The sequence below is a fragment of the Sus scrofa genome, chromosome 13 (assembly GCF_000003025.6).
Source record: "Sus scrofa isolate TJ Tabasco breed Duroc chromosome 13, Sscrofa11.1, whole genome shotgun sequence".
NCBI lineage: Eukaryota > Metazoa > Chordata > Mammalia > Artiodactyla > Suidae > Sus > Sus scrofa.
This window is the reverse complement of record NC_010455.5, coordinates 121570870-121593695: the sequence shown is the minus strand read 5'-3', so window position 1 is coordinate 121593695 and position 22826 is coordinate 121570870. Positions and strand designations below refer to the sequence as shown.

General features: G+C 37.6%; 1 protein-coding gene across 14 annotated transcripts in view; it reads right to left on the bottom strand.

Moving 5' to 3' along the window:
- Positions 1–22826, bottom strand: part of KLHL24 (kelch like family member 24) — a 43314-nt gene that overhangs the window by 14451 nt on the left and 6037 nt on the right. For 8 of the 14 annotated variants that reach the window (XM_003132561.5, XM_021069902.1, XM_021069901.1 and 5 more), the window contains 4 exons: positions 21661–21702; positions 16333–17313; positions 4932–5116; positions 4023–4141 (listed from right to left, as the gene is read on the bottom strand). In XM_003132561.5, the coding sequence (XP_003132609.2) occupies positions 4023–4141; positions 4932–5116; positions 16333–17252 (1224 nt within the window). In that variant the 5' untranslated portion in view covers positions 17253–17313; positions 21661–21702. Of the gene's footprint in view, positions 1–4022; positions 4142–4931; positions 5117–13343; positions 13872–16332; positions 17314–21660; positions 21703–22826 lie in introns of those variants that run through there. The other 6 variants (XM_021069905.1, XM_021069906.1, XM_013981678.2 and 3 more) reach the window with 2 other exon arrangements.

The following is a 22826-nucleotide window of genomic DNA, read 5'->3' as shown; positions in this document are numbered from 1 at the left end:
TTATCTTTTTTTTTTTTGCTATTTCTTGGGCCGCTCCTGCAGCATATGGAGGTTCCCAGGCTAGGGGTCGAATCGGAGCTGTAGCCACCGGCCTACGCCAGAGCCACAGCAACGAGGGATCCGAGCTGTGTCTGCAACCTACAACCACAGCTCACGGCAACGCCGGATCGTTAACCCACTGAGCAAGGGCAGGGACCGAACCCGCAACCTCATGGTTCCTAGTCGGATTCGTTAACCACTGTGCCACGACGGGAACTCCCCATACTATATATTTTAAAGGGCTTCCACATGCATATTTTTTCACAAATATGAAGAAGGTAGGACAAATAAACATCTTTATATGTTAGACGAATTTGTTAAATTACTTAGATGTAGAATAATCCATTAAGCATCATGAGATACATAAGAAACTTAACATATAGAAGCCCTCCAGTTTAACACCTACAATTCTTTTAATGGACAGTCATCATAACTCTTCTCTCCATCCCTATCTAACCAACCATTAAGTTCTTTTTTTTTTTTTTTTTTGTCTTTTTTTTTTGCCATTTCTTGGGCCGCTCCTGTGGCATATTGGAGGTTCCCAGGCTAGGGGTTGAATCGGAGCTGTAACCCACCAGCCTATGCCAGGGCCACAGCAACGAGGGATCCGAGCTGTGTCTGCAACCTACACCACAGCTCACGGCAACACTGGATCCTTAACCCACTGAGCAAGGCCAGGGATTGAACCCACAACCTCATGGTTCCTAGTCGGATTCGTTAACCACTGCGCCACAACGGGAACTCCCCCAACCATTAAGTTCTAATGAACCTTCTTTCACAGAATCTCTCTCATCTGTTACGTTTGCTTCCCATTGCCACTATTCTAGCCTGAGGCCTGTGTCATTTCATACCTCTCAATCTCCTGGTCTCTACTCCTATACTCTCTAACCACAGATTAATTTTCATCAATACTTCATCAACTCCTTTTAATTTTTAATAATAAACACCTAAAGGTCAAGGTCAAACTTTATACATTGTCATTCAAATGTGTCCATGATCGGAGTTCCCATCGTGGCTCAGTGGTTAACGAATCTGACTAGGAACCATGAGGTTGCGGGTTCGATCCCTGGCCTCACTCAGTGGGTTGAGGATCCGGTGTTGCCGTGAGCTGTGGTGTAGGTTGCAGACACAGCTCGGATCCCACGGTGTTGTGGTTCTGGTGTAGGCGGGTGGCTACAGCTCCAATTGGACCCCTAGCCTGGGAACCTCCATATGCCGTGGGAGCGACCTAAGAAATGGCAAAAAGACTAAAAAAAAAAAAAAAAAAAAAAAAAAGTGTCCATGATCTATCTTTCCCTACTCTTCCAAATTTCCTCAAGAGCCCAATGCTTTTTCAATCTTGTATTTCTCACATTATGTTAAAATGATCTATTTGATGGGTTTGCTCTCCCCAAACCACACAGCTCAGAGAGGTTAACTTACTCAAGGTCATGCAGCTAGAAACTGCATAAGAGGTAGGAATGCCAGCACTGGTATGGAAACTGAGGCACAATGCAGTAATTAATGGCATAGGCTTTGAAGTCAGGAGAGGAAGGGTCCATATCTAGCTCTGTTACTGCAAGTAAGACCTTGCTTGAGCAGCTTATCTATTCTCTCTGAAACTCAGTCTTGATTTCCTCAATTTGAAAACTCAGATAATAAAATAGTACCTATCACAAAATGCAATTTTGAGGATAAAACTTTAATACTATTCTCTACATGTGTAAACTAAAAATATATGCCATGAGTCTTAAGATAAAAGGTCTCTAGACAAGGAAAATCTGAGCTTTTGCCCATTTATCACTTTCTGTGCAACCTTGGGCAAATGACTTCACCTCTCTGGATTCAGTTTCTTTGTGAACTGAAAAAGTTATATTAAATATTCTCTAAAATTCCTTCTTACTCTAAGATTCTATATTCCAAACCATTCTAGGTTTCTTTAAAATAGAGCATTTATAAATTTAAATAACTTTATAGGTTTGAATTCAGCCTACATTGTAATTTTTAGGATAATTATTTTTCATGAATTGAGTACTTGCTATGTAAGGTAGGAAGGATTCCTTTTATTTCTTTCAAATACTAATATTTGTCAAATAAATTTGTGTTCATCAATCTATACATGATATTTGTGATATCAATCATTTTCATCTGCTTCTGTATGTTCAGACTAAACAATTATAATATTTTTAGTCAGATCTCTTGTCAATCCTTTAATTATTTTAGCTGCCCTTTTCCAGTAACATTTTGTCATTCTTGAGGTATAGCTACTACCAAAACTACATATAATATGGTAGATACTAACAAAGCAATGGTTTTAGAAAATATTTTATTAATGTTTTATTTCCATTGCATCTATCTCAAGGTCCTCATTATTTCATTGGTCTTATTGATGGCAGCACACTAGATAAATACCCTCAGGAATTAACAGTAGCTTTCAAACTGTGCTTTGAGAAGCTCTAGTATTCTATAGTATGGAGAAGCTTCAGTGTGGAGATAGGGGGAGGGAGGCTGAGTGGGAAGCATCATCTATGTTTCAACTAGAGTGATTCTGTGGTGGCTCTAAAATGTCTTCATGAGAGGGCTTAAGAGGCAGCAATCTTTTAAGAACGGGGTACTAAGGGACCAGTCAGAAATGCATGTGTGACAAGGAACTCTACTCAGTATTCTATAATACTGGGAAAAGGAATTTGAAAAAGAATGGATATGTATATCTGTATAACTAAATCACTTTGCTGGACATAGGAAACTAACACAAACTAACACAATGTTATAAATCAACTCTACTCCAATTAAATAAAAAAAAAAATAGGGAGTTCCCATTGTGGCTCAGTGGTAATGAACCTGACTAGCATCCATGAGGACACAGGTTCGATTCCTGGCCTCACTCAGTAAGTTAAGGATCCATTGTTGCCGTTAGCTGTGGTTTAGTCATAGATGTGGCTTGGATCTGGTGTTGCGGTGGCTGTGGTGTAGGCCAGCAGCCGCAGCTCTGGATTTGACCCCTAGCCTGAGAACTTCCATATGTCACGAGTGTGGCCCAAAAAAGCAAAAACAAACAAAACAAACAAACAAACAAAAACCCCCAAAACAACAAAAAAATGTGTGATATATCTGATATCTTGTGATAACCTATAATAGAATATAAAATCTGCAAACAAAAACCCTAAAACACAAATCACTATGCTGTATACTTGAAACTAACACAATGTTGTAAATCAACTATACTTAAAAAAAAAAAAAACCAAACATGTGAACAAGTATGCTGCTTTTACTTAGATTACTTACTACTTTGAAGTAACTTTGGAGGAACTGATAGAGATGGAAGCAAGGAAAGGCTAAAGAGCCCAAGTCAGCCCTTGGTACATCTGCTTTATTGAATAGCTTTTTCTATTAGATTTAACTTCAAAAAAGTAGATGTAGTTTCTCTTAAAAAGTTTGGAAACCACTAGTCCACAAGGGATTCTCAAGATCCAAAGGATGGTGAATGGTCCAGAATTAAATTTTATGTTTTTTATAACATTTATTTGCTGTAGCCAGTAATAAGTTTGTTTTCAAATATATTGGCAAGTTTATCTTAACACTTATTTCTTTTGCCCCTACTTGTACTAATAAAAAGATAAAACAACATTACTCTAGATAAATATATCGTGGCATGAATGCCAAAGTCAGTAAAAAGAAAAAGCCTGCTTGGATTCGACACAGGCCTGTTTTTGAACTTGATGTCACTCCTTTATTTTTCAATGCTTCTCAGGCATTTATAGACTCCAATGGTGCTTGAGAAGAGAAATGTGCTGCACTGCTATGAATTCCAAATTGGGAGAACAAAATATCCATTCAAAAGTACAGTGTCAAATTGTTTATATCTTCAGTTTATGTATTGAGGTTAGAAATGGAAGGAAACACAATCTGAATCCAAAATACCCAGAGGGTGAGTAAAATGAAGGATTCATCTGTGGTATTTATTCTGGAAATGTACCAGCAATAATGAAAATAGTTTCTCTTACTTTACCCAGGAGGACTGCCATTTTGTGACGCCATCTGCCTTTATTTAGAGAAGCAACTCTGATCCAAATATTTAATTGTGAATTATAAATCCACACATCACGGCCATTGATTCTTCCACCTTTAAATGCAAAACAATTCACACACACTAATATGCATATCACCAAGAGATCTATGTCAGAGGCATAGATAATGAAAACACTGATTTATTCACCCAGTCCAAGAATTTGAGGATTTAGTTCAATAAATGAAATAAGGACCCTCTTAAAACTTAACAGAAATAGTTCTACAGAGTAGATTTAACTTTGTCCATTGTTATCTTGAGAAATAATAATCCTATGCCCAATAACAAAATGTAGAGTATGGATTTTACAGGTGTATAAGACTGTTCATTTTAGAGTCAGACAACAGAAGCACCTGAAAAAACACTACTTTTATAGAAAGTTTTTTTAAATGCCCCATTTTTTAAAAAGCATACCACTGTACAAAATAAAGTATGTGTTGTTACACTGTTCGATGTGTCATAATACAGCAACTTGCAAAGCTGGTAAAAGGGTGGATTAGAGATGTTTAACTCTGAGTACATTTCACTTTGCCTACTTTACTATATTCCTCAAAGCAAACAGGTAAACATTTTAAAAATTATACCATATTCTCTATCATTTGTGAGCATTTAAAAAATAATATGGTTAAAGGCGTTTTCTGGTGAATCTTTTATAAATCATTCTGCATCATCTTGTGCCTGTTTTTAAGAGTAAAAAGTCATTTTCAGTTTTATTTGCTGTATAATCTGATCTGCCTTAAGTGGGTGTGTCCACTTTCACCCATTTTCCTTTGAGACACAGTAATGGTTTAAAACAGCCAAACTGTGTTTAAATTAAAAGTAGCTATTGTAATAGGTCTTTATTTACCTGAAACAAGAATGTCATTCCTTAGAGCACAGACCGCATACTCTGATTTGGTAAATTCTGGAAGCTTAGCCAAAGACTTCCACTCTCCTGTCACAGGATCATAACACTCAGTATATGGAAGATTAAATCCTCCAACTCGTTCACAGCCTCCAACGACAACTATTACCTCAGAATAGCCAGTTGACCTAAAATAATTATTATAAAAATACAGAAATAACAAATTAAAATACACTCAAGATTGTTTAAAACTCTAAGAGCATACCATTGTCATAAAGAAAATGGAACATTATAAACAGTTAAGTTTATTCTCTGGGCATGTGTCAACTAATACAGGCTGCCAATTACTTACTTTGAGAACATTTACAAGGGATTTAGTGGTATCTTTCTACAGAAAATTTCTATGAATTTTATCTTAAAAATTGTAAAGCAGTCCAAAGATCCCACCCAACTCAAGTGGAACCCTGGTAATAGTAAGGATGACTTTCAAACGCAGTCTTGCAGCAATTCAGATACGCATAACCATATAAGATAAGATAATGCACGTTTTCTAAGTGTTGGAAAAGGGAGCTTTTTCATCAGATTGCTAGTTCTTTCAGCAGGAATTCATAGTACAATCTAGGTACCATTTAGAGGAATCTATGTATTTGTTCAGACATTATTTTTAAAAATAACTTTTATGTTAAGTAAATTAAGTAATCCAACTTAAAATGGTGGTGGTCACTAAAAATGTTAACAGTTTATAACAATGAATGCTAAAGGAAAAAAAGCAAGATGAAAAATGGTAGGTAAGGAAAGGACTAGGATGGATACTATGTAAATAATGTGTCTGGAAAGGACATACCAAAGTGCTAATGATGGCTTTCTCTGGATTGTGTGGCTTCCTCTTTTCTATCAACACAAATTTTCAAAACAATAATGAGCATGGCTACTTTTAGAGTGGAAAAGACAACTTTTAAGAGAACTAAAGGAATCCTAAGGTTTATGTTAATTACTGGCTTCTTTTACTTTGTAGTTTAAAATTAAAATAGAGACAGGAAAAACTAAAAGCTTATCCAAGCCTTTTCTTTTTGTTCTTAAGCCTCATGAAAATGAAAAAGTCTTATGATTATTTATTAAGTCTCACAAAGAAAAATGTTAACAATCCCTCTCTTCTTATGTAAATGTGAAGGGAAAAAAAAGGCCAGGCCAGAAGTCAGAACACCCTTTTGTAGTTTTACTTAGTGTGATGTTTTACAATTACACTAGAAAAAACCTGTTAAGCAACACTGGTATGTCCCTTTAACAGAGCTGCTATATTCTAGCTATACTTACAGCTATTTCAACTAATAATCATGCACCTTGTCCATGCCAGGCATACTTTTTCCATTATAAAATAAGAAATAGACATTATAGAAAAGAATATTATTCACAGATGGACTAAAAATTACTTTTAGAAAGCCAGTGAATTATATAACCCTAATCTAGTAAATAGTAAAATATTAACAGAAGGAGATCCAAATACTACCAGTAATATTTACTATTACCAAATAATTCCAAAATGTAAATATTAAAAGTAAGTAGTGGATAGCACCAGACACTTAGTAGTTTAACTACTGATTAATTTATCCTTCTTTCCATAGAAGTATTATTTCCTAAAATCTCACTTGAAATACTTCTAAGACAAATCTGCATGATATTCCTCAAAGCCTTTTTTGTTGACTGACTGTAACAAAAATTGCTAAATACTGTACTAGGGTTCAGCCACTCCTAATTGTTTTAGTATAAAATCAAGGTAATTACTACATAGAATTCTGGTAGAATTTTGTTTTATACATTTTTTTTTTTTTTTTTTTGGTCTTTTGTCTTTTTGTTGTTGTTGTTATTTCTTGGGCCGCTCCCGCGGCATGTGGAGGTTCCCAGGCTAGGGGTTGAATCGGAGCTGTAGCCACCGGCCTACGCCAGAGCCACAGCAAAGCGGGATCCGAGCCACGTTTGTGACCTACACCACAGCTCACGGCAACGCCGGATCGTTAACCCACTGAGCAAGGCCAGGGATCGAACCCACAACCTCATGGTTCCTAGTCGCATTCGTTAACCACTGAGCCACGACAGGAACTCCTTTATACATTCTTTATAGCATTTTACATATGTAGAATTTTGTTTTATACATTCTTTATAGCATTTTACATATGTTCTCTTTGCTTGAATTTGCTTGCCTTTTCTGAGACTTCCTAGCCCAATAAACTACATTGTCTATTTCATACCTTGGAACAAAAAGAGAAAATAGCACAAAAAGCTAATGGCTAAAATATTTAATCTCATTAAATCAAGGATCATTTCAGTGTCTACATGTATTTATCTTAAAGGATCAGCAAACTAGTAGTTTTTCGTAACTGAAGGTCTTACTTGCAACAAAATAGCTTTTAGTTTAATTAGAGACAAGTCTGGTGTTCTCATTAGAGACTGTTAACTCAATAAAAGTTATTTTTACTTCTTGAGCTTGGAAAAATATTTATCTCAGGCAGGAAGATGACTGACTTGAAGGAAATGAATTGCTGCAGCTGATAATGGTGACCAGAATAAAAAAATTAGCCAAGATGATAGTAAAGCATGAATAAAATTCTGGATACTCGTACAATCTATTTTTTAAGAGTTCCACAACAGGAACTCCAAACAGTTCCATTTCTTATTGCAAATAAATACATATAAGTAGAAGATAAATGAGTTAATCAGTCCCTCATAATTAACATTAAATCTGCTAATAGTGTGATCTATTCTTACTGTACCAAAAAAAAGTTTCCAGGAGTTCCTGTTGTTGCTCAGTGATAACGAATCCGATTAGTATCCATGAGGATGCGGGTTTGATCTCTGGCCTCATTCAGTGGGTTAAGGATCCAGCGTTGCTGTGAGCTGTGGTGTAGGTCGAAGACACAGCCTGGATCTAGTGTTGCTGTGGCTGTGGCATAGGCTGGCAGCTATGGCTCTGATTGGACTCCTAGACTGGGAATTTCCATATGCCACGGGTGTGGCCCTAAAAAGCCAAAACAAATGAAGAAACAAAGTTTCTGAGCCTATAGGAGTTACTGGATCAAGGTTCATAAATATAAATGACCCCTTAAGAGGCTATGCCAGCTATAAACCTTATGGCTTTCTAAACTTACTAAGGGTAGTTTCAATTGGTGTGGTAAGGCTTTCCACCTGAAACTGGAATAGGCAGAGTAAGTTCTATAAGGAAATGTTTTACAGGTCGAAAGATTTCAAGTGTTTACTCTTAAAAATCAACACTTATCTAAGAATTTATCATCAGGAACTAATCACGGATGTGCTTACATAGCCACAAAGATGTTCCTCTCACTACTAAAAAAAAAGAGTTAAGAGTTTAAATGTGGGTGGGATGGTTATGGCACATTATAGTAGATTTCATGGCATGAAAATATGTTTACCACATATTAAATGATAACAGCAGACTATAAAATAGATTACAACTCTGTAAAAGAAATAATAAATTCATAGAGAATAAAAGGGAAGAATAAAGCCAAATGCCAGTGTTACCTCTTGAAGGTAGGAATATGGCTGTTATTTTTCTGTTATCTCCAATTAGTATAAATTACTCTATCCCCTCCTCTTTGCCTCAAGAAAGAACAAAGGAAAAAAAAAAACCCATACCATACTATTAATAGCCACTACTGGGTTGTCTGTTCTTACGTACGGGACAAGAATTTCAGCTATCACTTTTCTGCTACATGATCCTGCTCCCACTGCCATTGGTAACAACTGTCCACAGAAGGTTGTCTGGCTGAATGAGATTATCTCTCCACACGAGATGGAGAGATTCAATCTCTATGGGTGACTGAACTTATAATATAGACCATGAGTGGTCATATCCAGCCAGACTAGTGAGAATGATGCAGGTATGCAGAGAACAGCAGAGGCAAGAGGTAGAGAGAGGGCAGGGCATACCTTGGTTTCTGGTGGCTTTTCATTAGCCTATTCTAGTCTTGGAAATCCTGCTGAATTTCTGCCCTTAGGTTCTACAAGATACTGAATTCCTATACCCTTTTATGTCTTCTTGCTTTTTAGGGCCACACCCATGGGCATATGGAGGTTCCCAGGCTAGGAGTCTAATCGGAGCTGTTGCTGCTGGTCTACGCCACAGCCACAGCAACATGGGATCCGAGTCATGTATGCGACCTACACCACAGCTCACAGCAAAGCTGGATCCTTAACCTACTGAGCGAGGCCAGGGATCAAACCCGCAACCTCATGGTTCCTAGCCGGATACGTTTCTGCTATGCCATGATGGGAACTCCTCTGTACCCTTTTAACATATCTATCTCCCTCCTACGATTATGCTGGCGAGCAGATTTCAATTACTTGCAATCAGAATTCTGATACACTAGAGTTCAATGAACTGCAGAAAAGAATCTACAAACAATTTTCTTTTTTTTTCCTTTTTATTTTTTATTTTTTTGTCTTTTTGCCATCTCTAGGGCCACTCCCACGGCATATGCAGGTTCCCAGGCTAGGGGTCTAATCAGAGCTGTAGCCACTGGCCTATGCCAGAGCCACAGCAATGCCAGATCTGAGCTGTGTCTGCAACCCACACCACAGCTCACAGCAATGCTGGATCCTTAACCCAAGGAGCAAGGCCAGGGACTGAACCCTCAACCTCATGGTTCCTAGTCGGATTCGTTAACCACTGTGCCACGACGGCAACTCCTTCCTTTTTTTTTTTTTTACAAACGATTTTCAAACTCAGGAAAAGATGTTCAGTCTTCCACATTAAAGAAATAGAAATTAAAATTGGGAGATATCAATTTTCACTTTTCCAGAGCAGCAAAGATTTACAAAAGCTAAAAATATACTGTGCCAGTAAGGGAATGGAGAAATGTAGACTCCCATTATTTTTGCATAAAGTATAAACTGGAAGGCAATTTTTTTTTTTTTTTTTTTTTTGCTTTTTAGGGCTGCACCTGCAGCATATGTAGGTTCCCAGGCTAGGTGCTGAATCAGAGCTGTAGCTGCCAGCCTACACCACAGCCACATCAACACAGGATCTGAGTTGCATCTGCGACCTACACCGCACAGCTCATGGCAACACCAGATCCTTAACCCACTGAGCGAGACCAGGGATCGAACCTATGTCCTCATGGATGCTAGTCAGATTTGCTAACTGCTGAGCCACGACGGGAACCCCTGGAAGGCAATTTTTAAAATATCTACCAAAATTTAAAATGTACATATCCTATGACTGAGCAATTCCACTTGTAGCAATCTAGGCTGTAAATTATCCAACATATATACATGAATATTCACTGAGCATTGTTTGTGATGAAAAAAATCTAGAAACAACCTAAATATCCATCATTAAGAGATGGATTAAATAAACTATGGTATCCATGAATGGCATAGATGTCTCTTAAAAAAGAATGAATTTGAAATTTTCCATAATAAAGAGTGAAAAGAGTTCCCATTGTGGCTCAGTGGTAACAAACCCAACTAGTATCCATGAGGACTTGGGTTCGATCCCTGGCCTTGCTAGCTGGGTTAAGGATCCAGCATTGCCATGAGCTGAGGTACAGATCGTAGAAGTGGCTCTGATTTGGTATTGCTGTGGCTGTGGTGTAGGCTGGAAGCTGTAGCTCCAATTGGACCCCTATCTTGGGAACCTCCATATGCCCCAGGTGCAGTCCTAAAAACACAAAAAAAAAAAAAAAAAAGTGAAAGAAAAAAAGGGGAGTTCCTGTCATGGTGCAGTGGTTAACGAATCCAACTAGGAACCATGAGGTTATGGGTTCGATCCTTGGCCTTGCTCAGTGGGTTAAGGATCTGGTGGTGTTAACGTGAGCTGTGGTGTAGGTCACAGACTTGGCTCGGATCCCGCATTGCTATGGCTCTGGCATAGGCCAGAGGCCACAACGCTGATTAAACCCCTAGCCTGGGAACCTCCATATGCCGTGGGAAGCAGCCCCAGAAAAGGCAAAAAATACAAAAAAAAAAAAAAAAAAAAGGAATGAAGACCTGTGTGTGTTGATACAGAACAACCTCCAAGATACTTTTAAGTGATAAAAACAAGGTATATAACTTTGGGTGAAGTATACTACAATCTATATAAGAAAGAGTAGGGATATATGTGTGTAAACATACACTTCTATATGCAAAGAATATTTCTAAAAAGAGTTAAAAAAAAACTGATAATGGGGAGGTATCCTTTGGGGGATGATAACTGATATATCAAGGGTCAAGCAGACCTTTGTACACATGTATGCAGTACTTTCACATAAAAATGGGTTCAAAATAACAATAAACTAACATGTATAAAAACAGTAAACTGTGGGACTGGAACAAAAATGCAGAAGATTGAGTTCAAAAATATTACTTCTTAAAAATCTTGCAGTTCCCCTGTGGAGAGGTGGATTAAAGGTCTGGTGTTGACACTACTGTGGCATGGGTCTGATCCCTGGCCTGGGAACTTCTGTATGTCACAGGTGTGGCCAAAAAAAAAAAAAAAAAAAGTAATCTTAGTTTTCTCATTGATTTAAGAACTTGAACCTGTCTTCATTATGGAAATTAGGTTCCTATTTTCATTATACAGTAACTGATTATTAGACAAGAGATAGTAGAAGGTATTAGAAAAGTAGTTTATTAACCAATTCCAAACCCAAAATGATGATCTTATTAAATCTTAGCTATCTCTATTGCTTAGTGGAGTATGGCAAATATTTTTTTCCATGGATAGGAACAATTTATACTTAAAAAATAAACCACTTGATAGCAAACCACATTTCCTAGTCTATAAAAATACAGAACAAATTTATAATATATTTTGATTATTCATGAAACCAGCAATAATTATTATAAGCATTTGATGTCAAATACTAGGTTATGCATTTTTCATATGGTATTTCTAATCCTCATAACAATCTTACAAAGTAGATGGCATTATGCTTATTTTATAGATGAGGAAGCTGATACACAGAGAAGTTAAAATGCTTTATCCGAGGTCACATATTTAACTAGTTATGTAGAGCTAGATTCCAGTTCGGTCCTGTCTGATTCTGAAGACAGTACTCTTTAAAAAAATTTTTTCATTATAGTTGATTTACAATGTTCTGTCAATCTCTGCTGTACAACAAAGTGACCCACAAATATATATATATATTTTTTCTTTTTCTCACATTATCCTCCATCATGTTCCATCACAAGCGATTAGATTCCCTGTGTGAAGCCAGTATTCTTAATGCATCATGAGGCTTGTACTTGGCATTATTAAAAATGGTATTATACATTAATATAAAGATTTAAAGTTGTATAACATATTAATAAAATGACAAGTCTATTCCTAAGCTTTACTCCTTTGTAATTGGGCTCTACTATTTTTTATTTATGTACCCAAGGTTTAAAAGTGGTGGTGCAGATTATTGAAGCTTTCATGGTCTTATGTCCTATATGTTTCCAGGAAACTGCCATCACACTCTGATTTTAATAATGTATCTTGAGGTTTTCTCTGTTATTTAAGAGACACATGGGTATATATGTAAGTAAACAACCCAGTATGCACTGAGCTCTGGAGAATACTTGGCACATGATAAACACTAACGAAATACTGGATGAGGAGTTCCTCTGTGGCCCAGTGGGTTAAGGAGCCAGCATTGTCACTGCTGTGGCCCTGGTTACTGTTGCGGCATAGGTTTGATCTCTGGCCCAGGAACGTCCACATGCTGCCCACACAGCCAAAAAAAAAAAAAAAAGAAAAAAAATACTGGATGCTGTGAAGAGTATAACCTAACTATAGAGTGGTGGGATCAGACTGTCATTGTCCTAATCCAGAGATAATTTTTTTTTCTTTTTATAGCTGCACTTGCAGCATATGGAAGTTCCTGGGCTAGGAGCTGAATCAGAGTTGCAGATGCTGTCCTAGGCCACAGCCACAGCAATGCCAGATCCCAGCCACCTCTGTGACCTACACCATAGCTCGTGGCAAAACACTGGATCTTTAAGCCACTGAGTGAGGCCAGGGATCAAACTGCATCCTTTTGGATACTAGTCTCGTAACCCACTGAGCCATAAAAGGAACTCCCTATATATGTAATTTTAGAAAGACATTGGCTTAATGAATGAAAAAGTCTTGGCTGGAGATATAGGTTTGATAAGTCAATAGCAAGCATGGTAATTAAGACCAGGAGAAGAGAAGAGATCGTCTAGGCAAGTATCAGGGCAAGTAAAGAGATGTGAACCAAGGGAATATCATTTTGAAGACTAGATAAAGAACTATCAAGTTGAAAAATAGTAGCTGAAGAAGATGACCATGAGGGAAATGGTACTCCCAAAGCTAATGGAAGAGAGTTTCAAGAGGGAGTAATGCAATTTAAAATGTCAGATCCTAAAGAGAGATCAAAGTGAATAAAGACCGAAAAGAGGCTAACAAATAACAAATAGGAGGTCAGTGATGATCTGATTGAGAGGCGTTTCAGTAGGGTGACTACTGGAGCAGAAGTCAGAGGAGTAAACTGCAGTTGAAGAAGGAGAGACATCACTCATCTTACAAAGAAGTTTAGAGCTTCTCCCAAAGATGGGAACCTGTACAAATAACACATATTGTTCAGATAAGGAGATTTCTAGTGATTAGTACTAACATGCAGTAACAGAGAAGTGAAAGACAGAATATTAAGGGACAGAAGGTGATGGCAGAGTTGTAAAATAGAGGATTCCTCTTCAGATTTCTCATGTAATGCCTACATAAAATAAATATCTGCTATTGTATTTACAATAGTCTGCAAATTCAATATAATTGTTTTTTATCCTACTCACCTCCTAAAGAGAAGTGATATCGAAATCTTGTATACAGATGTGTTTCACTATATGAAAGGGATTAGTTCCCTTAAAAATTGGATGTAGGAGTTCCTGTCGTGGCTCAGTGGTTAACGAATCCGATTAGGAACCATGAGATGGAGGGTTCGATCCTTGGCCTTGCTCAGTGGGTTAAGGATCCGGCGTTGATGTGAACTGTGGTGTAGGTCGCAGACTCGGCTTGGATTCCGTGTTGCTGTGATTCTGGCATAGGCCAGCAGCTACATCTCCTATTAGACCCCCTAGCCTGGGAACCTCCATATGCTGTGGGAGCGGCCCTACAAAAGGTAGAAAGAAAAAAAAAAAATTGGATGTAAAACTGTATTTTTTAAAATCAGATAACTAAGAAAATCAGAAAATTCTCTAATTATAATCTAAGCCCAATTATCTTTAGGCTGCATTCTGATTTCATTCCAGTTATATCTTTATACATAAATAATGTTAATATAAATGATTTACTTTGATTCTACAACATATACCCCTTGGTTCCTATTCTAATACTATACAGACAGGAGATATATAGGATAGATATTATTAACTCTATTTGACCCACAATCATTCTGTCTACCACAAGGGGATTCTGTTTGGAAAAATATACAATTTTGCCCTTGGAGAGATAATGTTTGTCCAGAAAAGTTCTGGAACAGTCCCAAAGCTGTTTAGCTTTCTTCTTCTTTCTTTTTTTTAATGGCTGCACCATGTCATATGGAAGATCCCAGGTCCAAGCCTACACAGTGACCTGAGCCCCTGAGGTTGGATTGTTAAACCACTGCACCACAGCAGGAACTCCCTGTTTAGCTTTCTTTATTAATACACTTAAGAATCTTGGTCTTTCACATTCTTAAGCTCAGCCGAAGCCTCTTAACAGTCCTAAAAAGAACTTTAAAAAAATCATCAGTATATTTTATAGAATAAAATTGTAGCTTTTTGTTCTTTGTTAAACGAATAAGAGTGAAAAAAAAAAATTTTTTTTTTCTGTTTAGGGCCGCATCTGTGGCATATGGAAGTTCCCAGGCTAGGGGTCAAATCTGAGGGGCAGCTGCTAGCCTACACCAGAGCCACAGCAACGCCAGATCCAAGCCACATCTGTGACCTACGCCAGAGCTTGCAGCAACTCCAGATGCTTAACCCACTGAGCAAGATCAGGGATTGAACCGACGTCCTCATGGATACTAGTTGGGCTCTTAACCCTCTAAGCCACAACAGAAACTCCAAGTAGAGTATTTGTTTCTTATAAAACAATTACTTTTAACAAAGGACAGTTCCTTGGAGGGGAAAAAAAGCACTTTCTAATCCTAAAACAAAGAAATACTACATTATTTTTTGTAATAACAGTTACCCAATATTGTTCCCAATTTATAAAAAAGTTCAGACAGTCAACTACTGGGAGTTTTCTTAAAGTGGGTCAGATCAACATAACATCATATAAATAATAATAGCTAATAATATTTTAAGCATTTCCCATGTACCACTTTCTATGCTGAGTACCTTAAAGATTACTGCATTGATAGTTTCAATGGCAAAACCTGTGAAGTAAGCACTATTTATCATCATTCTCATTCTACATATGAGGAAACAGATTAAACCTTGCTATATCCAAACTACTGTAGATTTTTAAAGACATGCTATCTCAAAATATGCTGAATTTTAATCACATTCCAAAACAATGATAATCAAAATCAATGCTAAAAATGTTCATTTGAGAGGTATGCTAGAGTGAATTTATAGGAAAAGTGGAGATAGTGTAGGAAAACAAAATAAACACTAGTTTCACAACAGTGTGAATATATTTAACACTATTAAACAGTACACTTAAAATGGTTAGAATATAAATTTTATGTTATGTGGTTTTTCACACACAATTAGCTTTGTCAGAAAAGTATTTAAAAAATTTTTTATTTCTCAGCCATTTTTTGCTTATTCACTGTAAAATACATTAATACTATTCCTCCCATTATTAAGGCATAGCGATTATTTTTCTAGAGTTTATGAATTAAAATCTATAGGTGGTTTAAATATAGTAACTGTAGCAATAAGAAAAGATCTGACACCTGGGTTTTACATCTGAGAATCCACTCAATCTATACCAGCTTATTTACTTCAGGTAAAAATACAGGTATTTCATGTTTGTTATGAAAAAGTTTGGTCTGAGAATAAACAAATTATTCTTTTTATAAGCAGAGGCAGTCCAACAGAGTCTAACAAAGTCTTTAGCTACTTTATAGCCAAAGACCCTTTGGAAAGAAAAGTGGAATGACTTGGTACCCTACAAAGGTAAAGAGAAATCAGAAGAAATGGGTTGAAACATGCATGGTTGTGAAGACCCTTTGCAATACCCTCTCACAGCTCAGAACAACAAAAACAAAAAATGCTACTGTTGAATATAGTCTTCACTGGGAGAGAAATTCTAACGATCTGTAATCTAAAACAAATCTCAGATTATATAAAGCCACCTGCAGACAATGCATATAAACGACGATACTGAAATTACACTCAGATTTTAAACTATTTTAAAAACAAAAACTTTTGTTAATTACATATACTATTGTTCATACGTAAACAGTCTTCTTACCTGCGCGGCCTAGTCCTTGGGGACATCATTTCATTCCCAAGTATGTGGTATCGTCTTGCTTCATGCAACAACTGATAACACTCAGGAGAATTCTGGATCAATTGGTCCACCTCAACTGTTTGAACAAAGTAGTTGGGATGCAACAGGGGGAGTCTCACATGTGTCAGGAGCTCATGTAACAGTGGTCTTCTCAGATCAACAGCACGATAGACCCAGCGCATGACAGCTTCAAAAACCATCTCCTCTTTGCCAATAACAAGTTCATCACTACAAATATAATCAATTAGTTCATCTTTGTCAAGCTCAAGAAATTCTTCATGCTGGGACACATCCTCAAAAGTTTGTAATGCAAAATTCTTGCATTTTGTGAAGAGTGTTTTGAGGGAATGGGTATCAGCAAAGCGCTGGATTCCTAAGCAATTACAAGGATCAAGTTGCTCCTCTAAGAACTTGGCACATGCATCACGGAGAACACTAATCTGAAAAAGGCTTGATGTTTCAAAGAGATACTGTACATTCTCTGTGGTGATCTTCACTTTTCCAGTATAAACATACTGCAAAAAACATTCCATAGCTTCAGCTAAAATACCATTGATCTCAACCAACATTTCTCGGCTTTCCCTGTGGTCATTACAAAACATAGCTCTGAAGTAGCTACTACAGGCTGAGAGAACAGCTCTATGGCAAGGAAATTCTTTTCCTTCCACACAGATGATAACATCTGTGAATAAGCGGCTATCTCGGAATTCATTAAATATCTGCAGTATGTTTTCAGCATGGGATGATCCTGAAGAGAAGTCAAAAAACTCTCGGCCTGTCAGAGATTTAGGGTCCATTTCAAAAACTTTACGCTTTGTTGCTGGTGAATCACGCACCCCGAGATCCTCTCTGTTTAGTCTTCGTCCCAATATTAGTACCATTGTTACATCAGATGACTATATAATTGTTGAGAAGTAACTGTTAGGGATCTTCCTTATGTGACTAAAAGTAAAAAAAGTTAAAACACTTCAATATGTAAAAAGTTCAGTATTCAAATTACATAATTTCATTTTGATGTAATCACTACAACAAAATCAAACAACATATTTCATACAGGGTAAAAGCACTATCTCATCTTAATAAAGATTTATACAATTAGAACAGTAGGAATAATTTGAAAGGGTAATAGACACCTTGTGATTTACTAACAACGTTCTGTTTCCCTTTTCCACAACTGGGTTCATCTACTGAATGTAGAGCTGTGAGAATGCTTCAAGACATAGCATTTGACTATATTCAGAATCCTAATATAAATTATTTTAAGGAGTTCCCGTCGTGGCGCAGTGGTTAACGAATCCGACTAGGAACCATGAGGTTGCGGGTTCGGTCCCTGCCCTTGCTTAGTGGGTTAAGGATCCGGCGTTGCCGTGAGCTGTGGTGTAGGTTGCAGACGCGGCTCGGACCCCGCGTTGCTGTGGCTCTGGCATAGGCTGGCGGCTACAGCTGTGATTGGACCCCTAGCCTGGGAACCTCCATATGCCGTGGGAGTGGCCCAAAGAAATAGCAAAAAGACAAAAATAAATAAATAAATAAATAAAAAGATGTGCATGCAAAGATTAAAATTTAAAAAAATTATTTTAATATAGTGTTGCTAGAGAAGAATTTAGCTGTATCTATCAATGGTCTTTAAAATATGTACGTTTTTTGACCATTAAAATCCCTTTCTAGCAATCTATCCTACGGAAATAATCAGGATTATATGGAAATATTTATCTACAGATGTTCAATTCTGTATTAATAGAAAATACTTAAAACAACTTATAGGTGATTAGCTAAACCACAGTATATCTTAAGGATGGAATACAGTCCATGCACCCATTAAAAATTATATAGACTAATCTTAGTGACCAAGAAGTCTGTAGGCTTCGTCACCAATCAAACAGAAACTCTTCAGTCCAAAAAAAAAATTATATAGACTATTAAATGACATGGGGAAGAAGTATCCAGATAGTACGTGAAAAGCAGATATCAAAAAATATGTAAAGAAAATAGAAAAAGTTAAGTATCAGTGTATCTAGGCATAGAAAACATAAGGCACATATGCCAAAATGTTAAAGAGATTTATTTTTGTTTTTCTTTATTTTCCCCCAAATCTGCACTATAATTATACAGTACTCGGTTTTTAGATTTTATTTTTTATTTTTTGGTCTTTTTAGGGACACACCCATGGCATATGGAGGTTCCCAGACTAGGGGTCAAATCGGAGCTGTAGCCACCAGCTTATACCACAGCCACAGCAACACCAGATCCAAGCCTCATCTGTGACCTACACCACAGCTCACGGCAATGACAGATCCTTAACCCACTGAGTGAGGACAGGGAATGAACCTGCATCCTCATGGATACTAGTCAGATTCGTTTCCACTGAGCCACGATGGGAATTCCAGATTTTTTTTTTTTCTTTCCTCTTTAGGGCTGTTCCCATGGCATATGGAAGTTCCCAAGCTAGGGGGTCAAATCGGAGCTGTAGCTGCTGGCCTACACTATAGCCACAGCAATGCCAGATCTGAGCTGCATCTACCACCTACGCCAGTGCTTGTGGCAATGACGATCCTAAACCCACTGATGGAGGCCAGGGATCGAACCAGCATTCTCACAGACATTATGTCAGGTTCTTAACCCGATGCAACAAGTTTCTTCAATGTTTAAATACAAATGTACCTAGAATGCAAAACAAGATAACATACTGCAAGTACTATGAATTTCCCTTTTGGCTAGAAGGGACAAGTAAGAACACACAAATGAGGAGTTCCCACTGCAGTGCTACAGGATCTGTGGCACCTCTGGAGCACTGGGACACCAGTTCAATCCCTGGCCTGGCACAGTGGATTAAGGATCTGCAGTGCCAAAACTGCAGCTCAGATCTGATCCCTGGCTGCTGCCAGGAGGCCAAAAAAGAAAAAAAAGAAAAGAAAGAAAACATAAATGAAAGGATACTCTGCTTTCTATATCCAATAATCTAGCACTGTCTCTGGTATTTTATTGTATCTATATCTGATAAATTTGGGGATAGTAATATTGAGTGAGTTGTATTAACACAAGGCTGATTAAAATTTTACATGAGAAGTTCCCGTCGTGTCTCAGTGGTTAGCGAATCCAACTAGGAACCACGAGGTGGAGGGTTTGATCCCTGGCCTTGCTCAGTGGGTTAAGGATCTGGCGTTGCCGTGAGCTGTGGTGTAGGTGGCACACTTGGCTTGGATCCCGCGTTGCTGTGGCTCTGGCGTAGGCCAGTGGCTATAGCTCCAATTCAACCCCTAGCCTGGGAACCTCCATATGTGTGGGAGCGGCCCAAGAAATGGCAAAAAGACCAAAAAATAAAAAATAAAATAAAATTTTATATGAATTAAGGGTCTTTTTATGCTATTTTCCGCCCCTTAATTCTCATAGATATTTTCCTTGGTTGTTTATTGACGAGAGGTCTTCCACTCAATGTAGAACTTAAAATCCTGAATTAGAACAGCTATAAAATCACTTGTTCCTACAAAGCGCTCAACAGCAACAAGATAACTTATTAACTGCTTTAGATACAAAAGAGACTATCTCATAGATCTGGGCTACTTCCTTCCAAGCAGCTTTTGCCTGGCTTGTTGGACAGCCTCACCTTCTCCAGACTTTCTGAGAACTCTCCCATTCACCAGTTCACAACAGCACAAAATATAAACTCTGAATAGAGATATATTTCAGAGTGTATCTTTTGGGCTTCCAGGTGTAATTCACTAGACTTTATTTTCCCATTTTACACAAAGTATTTTTATTTTAACTAGGAATGGTTAAAAATGTAAAGACAAGTTTAATAACACCTCAAAGTATATAGTATCTAATATAGGTTTAAGATTTGTCATTAATGAACTTATAATCAAGAAAATGAAACATAAAATTACACACTGAATTCTTCCAAAAACAGAAAATATCAAAGCATCATTATTCCCATTAGAAAAAGGAGCAACTGGAGATTCCATCGTGGCTCAGTGGTAGTGAACCCGACTAGTATCCATGAGGACACCTGTTCGATCCCTGACATTGGTCAGTGGGTTAAGGATCCAGCATTGCTGTGAGCTGTGGTATAGGTCACAGAGGTGGCTCGGATCTGGTGTGGCTGTGGCTGTGGCGTAGGCCAGCAGCTGCAGCTCCAATTCGACCCTAGCCTGGGAACTTCATATGCCATGGATGCGGCTTTAAAAAGACCAAAAAGAGAAAAGAAAGAAAAAAAGAAAAGGAGCAAGTAAGTAGGCATCTCTGGACAAAACAAAAGGAAAATATTTGTTCTAAAGACATATAACTGAAAGTAATACCTACACAAGTTAGTGGGTGCAAAAGTGACCAGACTTTCAACTGACTGCCAAAGTTACATGACTTGTCTAGAAAAGCCAGTATCCATTCTTTCTCTCCATCATTTCCTTCAGGAGCTTCATTCCTAAAGCTACAATCTTACCTGAAAGGAAGATTTTTCTTTCTTTTTTTTTTTTTTTTTTTTTTCCGTCACACCTGTGGTGTGTAGAAGTTCCCAGGCAAGGGATCAAACCCATGCTATAGCAGCCACCCAAGTCGCTGCAGTGACAATGCCAGATCCCTAACCCACTGCTCCGTAAGAGAACTCCTGAAAGGAAGATTTTTAAGAGAGTCTTCTGACTAAGGGCACTCTAAGAGTTTATTTCCAAATGCAGAACTAAAAAATGTCATAGAACAAGTTTTGGATGGCTAGGCAGATTTAAAAACAAATGGTTTTGGCCTATGTTCCAGAAAAAAGAATGGAGATAATTTATTTTAGTATTTCTTTTTCTTTTTTTTTTTTTTTTTTGGTCTTTTTAGGGTCGCACCCATGGCATATGGAGGTTCCCAGGCTAGGGGTTCAATTGGAGCTATAGGCACTGGTCTACACCACAGCCACAGCAATGCCAGATCTGAGCCACATCTGTGACCTACACCACAGCTCACAGCAACGCCGGATCCTTAACCCACTGAGAGAGGCCAGGGATTGAACCTGCATCCTCATGGATGCTAGTCAGATTCATTTCTGCTGAGCCATGATGGGAACTCCTATTTTAGTATTTCTAAGGCTGGAGAAATGGTAGAAGAGGGACTGGGGATATTTGGAAGGAATGGAAAGGAGTATGTAAATATTTTATTTGGTAACGGAAATGACTGTGATGCTGCCTTCCTATATCATCATTAGGACAGGATTGTTCCCTGTTACTCTGATGGTCTATGTGATCCCTGGTTAAAGGAAAATGAGTTATATTTTCTAATAACAATATTTACAGTTTATAAATATTATAAATAAAATACCTTTTTAGCATTTGCTTGGTCAAAGCCCCAGTTTTTCCACACCTAAAGTAAATGGAGAACAGTAATATACAAATGAAATAGTAATTACTTCAAGTATAATTAGCATTAATTACTAATATACTGAAAAAAGATTTTAGTAGATTTCAGTTTGACTGGAAGTTGTACTTTTGCAAAGAAAACCAATACTGAATAACAATTCCTTAAAGCAAATTAATATCTTACATAATTATGAAATTAATAAGAAAATCTCAAGTATTCTGGGTAATTCAGGTAAAAAAATTTCAGTGTTTTAATTCTTAGCTATCTAGATTATCCATATAAAATCACCCTGCTTAAGGGTCCGGCGTTGCCGTGAGCTGTGGTATAGGTCGCAGACGTGGCTCGGATCCCTCGTTGCTGTGGGTCTGGCGTAGGCTGGTGGCTACAGCTCCGATTCGACCCCTCGCCTGGGAACCTCCATATGCCGCAGGAGCGGCCCAAGAAATAGCAAAAAGACAAAAAGACAAAAAAAAAAAAAAAAAAAATCACCCTGCTTATCAAGTAGTTATTTAAAATCTTTTAGTATATAAATGCACATTTCTTCTGCTTTTTTTTTCCTTATAGACTTTAGTACCTATAGAAACCAACTGAGAGTTCCCATGGTGGCTCAGTGGTAACAAACCTAACTAGCATCCGTGAGGACGTAGATTCAATCCCTGGCCTTGCTCAGTGGGTTAAGGATCCAGTGTTGCCGTGGGTTGTGGTGTGGGTTGCAGACATGGCTTGGATACAGTGTTGCGGTGGCTGTGCAGGCCCACAGCTAGCTATAACTCCGATTTGACCCTTAGCCTGGGAACATCCATATGTTGTGGGTGCAGCCCTAAAAAAGTAAGATAATAATAATAATAATGATAATAATAATAAAAGAAACCAACCAATTCAGCACAATTCTTTTCGCTTTTTCTTTTCTTTTTGTACAGAGAAGAGAGGAATACTCAAGCGAAAAATACTAGAATCTTGAACTGTGCACAGAATTTAAACACAAGTGGTTCTGGTTTCTGACCTAGATATCTATAAATAGAACTCATAAATTCTTAACAATTTTAGGCAAATTCAAAAGTTGATCTTTAAAAACCAGGATTACAGACTACTGATTTTTTCTACATGTATACACAAACACAGTTCTC